The sequence below is a fragment of the Clinocottus analis genome, unplaced genomic scaffold, assembly GCF_023055335.1.
Source record: "Clinocottus analis isolate CAN_PGR_092001 unplaced genomic scaffold, fCliAna1.0.p SCAF_43, whole genome shotgun sequence".
NCBI lineage: Eukaryota > Metazoa > Chordata > Actinopteri > Perciformes > Cottidae > Clinocottus > Clinocottus analis.
In genome coordinates this window covers 382,501-389,224 of record NW_027176187.1, presented here as the reverse complement: position 1 = coordinate 389,224, position 6,724 = coordinate 382,501, and the positions used below count along the sequence as shown (strand labels likewise).

The 6,724-nt window shown below is 53.8% G+C and overlaps 1 protein-coding gene across 3 annotated transcripts in view; it reads right to left on the bottom strand.

Annotated features, from left to right (window-relative positions):
* Positions 1-383: 383 nt before the first annotated feature.
* Positions 384-6,724, bottom strand: part of LOC137801750 (tRNA selenocysteine 1-associated protein 1-like) — a 14,936-nt gene continuing 8,595 nt past the window's right edge. Inside the window, exons 2-9 of one of the 3 annotated variants that reach the window (XM_068599153.1) lie at positions 6,583-6,680; positions 6,406-6,520; positions 6,276-6,325; positions 3,796-3,927; positions 1,763-1,879; positions 1,468-1,666; positions 1,362-1,395; positions 384-1,107 (exon numbers count right to left, since the gene is read on the bottom strand). In XM_068599153.1, the coding sequence (XP_068455254.1) occupies positions 947-1,107; positions 1,362-1,395; positions 1,468-1,666; positions 1,763-1,879; positions 3,796-3,927; positions 6,276-6,325; positions 6,406-6,520; positions 6,583-6,680 (906 nt within the window). In that variant the 3' untranslated portion in view covers positions 384-946. Of the gene's footprint in view, positions 1,108-1,361; positions 1,396-1,467; positions 1,673-1,762; positions 1,880-3,795; positions 3,928-6,275; positions 6,326-6,405; positions 6,521-6,582; positions 6,681-6,724 lie in introns of all 3 variants that reach the window. The other 2 variants (XM_068599152.1, XM_068599154.1) reach the window with 2 other exon arrangements.

The window sequence follows — 6,724 nt, the reverse complement described above, 5'->3', positions numbered from 1 at the left end:
AGTACAGTTTATTTACAGCAGGATGTCGCTGAGACAAAGAAAGTTCAGCACAGAACGTACATCTCCATTAAATCCATCCTGGTGTCCTTTGGTTCCATGAACAACCAGAGAACACGGCTCAATGTCTGTTCTACTCCGGTATCGTTTCAACATTTGTGAAAACCGATGGTCAATACCAGAGTCCTTAATTCGTGCCTTGGGAATGTGTTTGTATGACCGATGAGCACACGTCCGCCAGGAAGAGACAACATGTTAGGAGCGATCCTCTGCGTTACGTACAGGCTACACACCCTCCATGCAGAGGAACACTGCTGTCCACGAGGAAGGAGGTACAGCAGAAGCTACTTATAAAAAGTGAGAATTGATTTGAGTAGCACATGTAGTTTGGTGTTTTAGCTTCATGCTCGTTTTATTGAAGTACATCTGATCAAACATGAACAAGCTTCTCTCCACGCGTGTACAAGTGACTGGCTGTACTTCTTCATAGAGGCAACATAAGACTGGCTTTCATCCCATTTGCTATGCTGATTATTCCCGCTTCAGCCTTTCAGTTTTCTACCAACACATGCGTCGTCAGAATGATGACATCATCAATGTGGATTGTACCTGAAGCAAATATGTCAGCTTGGCACTAAAGTGGGAGGGGTCACTTTGGTGTGCAGTGGTGGAACAACAAACAATTGGTTTACTTGATCCTTGCCATTTTCTTTTTTAGGATTTGATAGTTTCATTTCACATTCCATGTTTTGTGTCTGTCATAACATTTTGGGATTCTGTTGGAAATAAGACTTCACACTTTAACACGTAATCTATTCAGCGCGTTCTGTGGATCCATGAAAACATCAGAAGAAGCTTTTGTTGAGGAGCCCGTCGCATGACTTCTGTCCTTCATGTCCTTAAACGGATCCGACTGAGCAGACGTCCTGACAGGAAGCTCCAAGGAGACTCAGCAGTAGACGGGCTCTGGGAGGCTGGAGGCCGTATAGTCCGGCTCTGGAGAGAGCTCTGCTGGCTGCCAGTGACACTCGATCAGAGCGTCGTACAGTTCTTCACTAAGCTCCATAAACTTCCTGTTGGCCTCCACCACATCCAGCTCTGGACTGGGATCTGCAGCACAGTAAGGTCCATTACAAAGAGAAATCCTACATCCTGGGTTTGTCAGCTGTAATTATGTAAATGACATTGCTTTTCAATGCAGGAACTAAACCCAAGTATTCTGCTTAAGGTATGTTTACTGATGCAATAAAAACCTTTAAGATTCACAAGAAACATTCTAAAGACTAAACAATCAAAATTCTGATTCATAAAAGAGTCAATAATGAAATTAAGGGTCATTTGTTGTCCTTCATTCCAATACCAACCTTCAAGTCCATCATCCTGAACGACCTCGCTTTCCTAGACAGAGAACACAAGTTAGAGCGAGTCACCTCCGTTAATGCTGGCTGGCTGACGGGTGTCATCATTTACCTGTGGTGGCGGATACTGAGAGTAATCATACTGCTGGTAGTTGTAGCCGTACCCTCCTCCCGTCTGGTCGTAGCCCCAGGAGGGGTAGTACCCAGGATAGGCCTGCTGCTGGTACTGGTTGAACTGGTCATAGCTGGGCTTGTATCCTGAGCTGGCCTGCCACGACCTGTGCTCTGATGGCTGCTGCTGCTGCCTGTTCCTTAAACTCAAGAGACAGGAAGAGATAGTGCTGAACCCCACCATCATTTGGCTCGAGCTCCTGGCACAAAGCAAGCAGCTGAGCAGAAGAACTCACTTGTTGGCAGCCAGGCTCAGTCTCAGAGGTTTACCACCCAGTCCCACAGCACCCTGACAGTCCTCCAGAGCACGCTTCTGCAGCCGCTCGTCCGGGAACTGAACAAAGCCACAGCCCCTACAGAGAGGAGACAGTACGGCTGTTTCTTTGTATTGACCGAGGTGGCGGGGCTACGCGACGGGAGGTGGCGGGGCTACGCGACGGGAGGTGGCGGGGCTACGCGGCGGGAGGTGGCGGGGCTACGCGGCGGGAGGTGGCGGGGCTACGCGGCGGGAGGTGGCGGGGCTACGCGGCGGGAGGTGGCGGGGCTACGCGGCGGGAGGTGGCGGGGCTACGCGACGGGCTACGCGACAGGAGGTGGCGGGCTACGCGGCAGGAGGTGGCGGGGCTACGCGGCGGGCTACGCGACAGGAGGTGGCGGGGCTACGCGACGGGCTACGCGACAGGAGGTGGCGGGGCTACGCGGCAGGACGCGGCGGGCTACGCGACAGGAGGTGGCGGGGCTACGCGGCAGGACGCGGCGGGCTACGCGGCGGGCTACGCGGCGGGCTACGCGGCGGGCTACGCGGCGGGCTACGCGGCGGGCTACGCGGCGGGCTACGCGGCAGGCTACGCGGCAGGCTACGCGGCAGGAGGTGGCGAGCTACGCGGCGGGCTACGCGGCGGGCTACGCGGCGGGCTACGCGGCGGGAGGTGGCGGGGCTACGCGGCGGGCTACGCGGCGGGAGGTGGCGGGGCTACGCGGCGGGCTACGCGGCGGGAGGTGGCGGGGCTACGCGGCGGGAGGTGGCGGGGCTACGCGACGGGCTACGCGACAGGAGGTGGCGGGCTACGCGGCAGGAGGTGGCGGGGCTACGCGGCGGGCTACGCGACAGGAGGTGGCGGGGCTACGCGGCAGGACGCGGCGGGCTACGCGGCGGGCTACGCGGCAGGACGCGGCGGGCTACGCGGCGGGCTACGCGGCGGGCTACGCGGCGGGCTACGCGGCGGGCTACGCGGCGGGCTACGCGGCGGGCTACGCGGCGGGCTACGCGGCGGGCTACGCGGCGGGCTACGCGGCGGGCTACGCGGCGGGCTACGCGGCGGGCTACGCGGCAGGCTACGCGGCAGGCTACGCGGCAGGCTACGCGGCAGGCTACGCGGCAGGAGGTGGCGAGCTACGCGGCGGGCTACGCGGCAGGAGGTGGCGGGGCTACGCGGCGGGCTACGCGGCAGGAGGTGGCGGGGCTACGCGGCGGGCTACGCGGCAGGAGGTGGCGGGGCTACGCGACAGGAGGTGGCGGGGCTACGCGGCAGGAGGTGGCGGGGCTACGCGGCAGGAGGTGGCGGGGCTACGCGGCAGGAGGTGGCGGGGCTACGCGGCAGGAGGTGGCGGGGCTACGCGGCAGGAGGTGGCGGGGCTACGCGGCAGGAGGTGGCGGGGCTACGCGGCAGGAGGTGGCGGGGCTACGCGGCAGGAGGTGGCGGGGCTACGCGGCAGGAGGTGGCGGGGCTACGCGGCAGGAGGTGGCGGGGCTACGCGGCAGGAGGTGGCGGGGCTACGCGGCAGGAGGTGGCGGGGCTACGCGGCAGGAGGTGGCGGGGCTACGCGGCAGGAGGTGGCGGGGCTACGCGGCAGGAGGTGGCGGGGCTACGCGACAGGAGGTGGCGGGGCTACGCGACAGGAGGTGGCGGGGCTACGCGGCAGGAGGTGGCGGGGCTACGCGACAGGAGGTGGCGGGGCTACGCGGCAGGAGGTGGCGGGGCTACGCGGCAGGAGGTGGCGGGGCTACGCGACAGGAGGTGGCGGGGCTACGCGGCAGGAGGTGGCGGGGCTACGCGGCAGGAGGTGCAATCACAAATGAGCCTAGCTTTGAAAAGAGAGATAAGTGTTTACAGTGCAGAAGGAGTCTTGAATCTCCTTCACACCTTTGGGTCAGATACACACCGTGGAAAGGCTGAATGAGACGCACATGAACACACACCGACACAGAAGCAAGCCAACAATACAGAGGCACATTTGGCACATTTATATGTGACAGACTAATACTCACTTGGAGTTGCCCATGCTGTCCAGCACCACTTTCCCCCCTCGACAGGAAGGGTAGCGGTTGTAAAAGAACTCGTAGAGCATCCCATCATCCACCTCTGGAGTCAGATCTCCCACAAACAGAGAATACATCTGACTACAAGAGGAAAGAGACATTTCTCATTCTGTCATCACGTAGACATTTTACAGGGAAACGTCTGTGTTCTTCCAGCTCGACTCTCCTTTCTCATGTTGACGTGACTAATGGAGACAACCTTTGAATACGGTCTGATGGATAACGCTGTCATCAGAACAGCTGGAATCAAAATATGTGAAGGGCTGCACAATGTTGGCCAGAACGATGCCCAAGATTATTTTGATTCATATTGATCACAATACGCACAACCAACACTTCTCCCAATAGACCGCACATATCATGAAAAACAAGGAAATTACTCATTCATCCATGTGGAATATCAATCTGTATGAAAGTGCAATGCTTTCACTTCCATCTTCCTGCTTCCATCATTTCGTTCAGGAAGACAAACTCATGACCGCTATTCATATTAGACTCGTTGTGCAGCCCTAAATAACCCATTGTGTCCACTAAAAGCACTCTTTAAAGCCACTTGCAATGTTAGAAGTTGTGACAACATTATGGAAGGAAGCAGACAGAACTAACTGGTTTTCCATTCATTTGATCCAGTACGTTTGCACTCTGTCCCAGTCCCACAGTCCCCAGTCTTGTGGACTCAGAATGAGGAGCAGTGGGAACACAGGGTCATCACACTCCTGTGGTGGGAGAGTCCCATCCTGAGCTCTTGGCCTCTCAGCAGCTGGTTCCCCTCCTCCGCCCGTTGCCATCCCATTCAAAGACCTCATCCACAATGTGGGAATTTCTCAATATTCAGCCATGACATTGGAAATCTTTAAAGAACACTAACAGTGTTTCCTCTACCATTATAATAGGGGGGCGGGGCGCCCCCCTGAAAAAAAAACCCCGCCCCCCTGTAATTTTCTCTATAGCGCCAGATCCCAAAATGTCGTTTACGGTTCTCTTTCCTGTAGAACAGATTTACACCTTTACCTGTTATTGAACAAACTAAACGGCTGTATTTTATTGATCGGATCTACACACAGCAGGTCATTTGTGTCTCTACGTGGTCGCGTGAGTTCCGCCCTCATGCGCACAGACGCTTGCGCGCATGCAGGTGAGCACTGAGCACACGCACAGCTGCGGACAGAGAGCATGAAAAGTAGACAACTAGTTATATCTGCATTTTAAACGCTCCCAGGTTGAAGATCATCAGTAGCTCTCCTGCAAGGAGCACCGGAGCAGCTCTCTGAAAGATGCTCTCTGAACTGAAAGTAAAACGAACCAAAGTGCTCGTGTCTTGTACCAACAATGAGCTGCTGGCTTCACACATTACAAAGTACAAACTACACGGACATAAAACTACACGGACATGAAACTAAGTCATTAATAAATATATGAAGAAATGCCTGTACTGTCGGGTAAATGTTTAGTTACGCCTTTAACAGGTTAAACTTGCGCATGCGCGACTCGCCGATTCTTGGCGTTTTGCCAAAAGTCAATCTCCAGAAGTCTCGGTCAGGTTTTTTCTGCTGTTCCGTCTCTCGAAAAAGAAAACAGATCTCAGATGAACATGGAGCATGAACTAAGAGCGGCCGTATCAAATAAACAACCCGGTTCATATTTGTAGAGGAAAGCTGCTGCTTTCCTCTACAAATACAGCTCAATGCAGCCACTAATGCTGATGCAACCTGAAGCTCACACATCTGCACTCATTCTGTTTTGTCCAAAAAAATATTAGCTCATTGTTCTCCACAGTGAGCTATTTAGTAGTAACTAAATATTAGTTATTTCTTGCACGTTACAACGTTATTTTCATTGTTCTAAGTGATTGCAATTTAAAAAGAAATTGGTCTGATGGAGCAACCTGGTTTACTTGAAAGTTAATGTAATTTCCTTTATTCTGTCACTATAAAAGCACAGGAGTCACAAAATGATGTTATTTACAGAAAAGGTTTGAGAACCACTGCATTGGTCAGTGGTTCCTGGGCTACTGTGACGTCTGTGACGTTGCCGCCGCCCCCCGAAGCTGTAAACCTAGGGGAAACACTGACTAAGCTTCACTTTCTGGACTCCAACACAACAAACTCTGCCCGGCTGCCAGTCCTGTTTCCACTGTTGCCTTTTGGCAACACATAATCCAAATGTTACACTAACAATCAAAGCTTGTCACGGACAGAAAGAATCAACTTTTAGTGGACGTACACTGGCATGTTGCTCTGCTATGATTAGGTTGCAGCTCGTGCTGTCTGCAGCGCTCTCCCTCAATATCGGACCAATTTTATAAAGTGTTCTCTCCATTATTCAGCTGCACTTACTAAAGAAGAGGACAGGGTCAGGTTGAACAATACAGACGTTACCCTGAAAGATCACAGCCAGCTTTGGTTTCCTGCTTCTCCGAATGGACTCACCCGCTGTCTTGTTTCCCAAAGGTAGCTCGGTTTAATTTGAATCTTGTGGGCTGTGAGAAAGAAACATTACAAAACGCCATTCCTCAGGAGATAAAAACATAAAACAGGGCTACTGTCTGAACATCCATACCGGATTGGCTCCTGGCAAGGCTTTCCCGTTGATTTTGCGGAGACATCTCTCTGCCGTTGCCTCATCTGTCATCTCGACAAAACAGTAGCCCAGAGCCCCCCTGGGTGATGACAAACTGTTTAACGTCAGAATAGAGCCAGTCCAGAGAAGATAACTGCTTCTAGATGCAATGCTCACCCTGTCATCTTGTTGCGTATGATCCGCACATTAATCACCTGCTCCCCCATGGTGGAGAAGGATCTGGTGATGAACTTCTCATCCATGTAGATCTCCAGCTACAGACCAACAAGAAGGGAGAGGGAATACATCGTTACGTCAC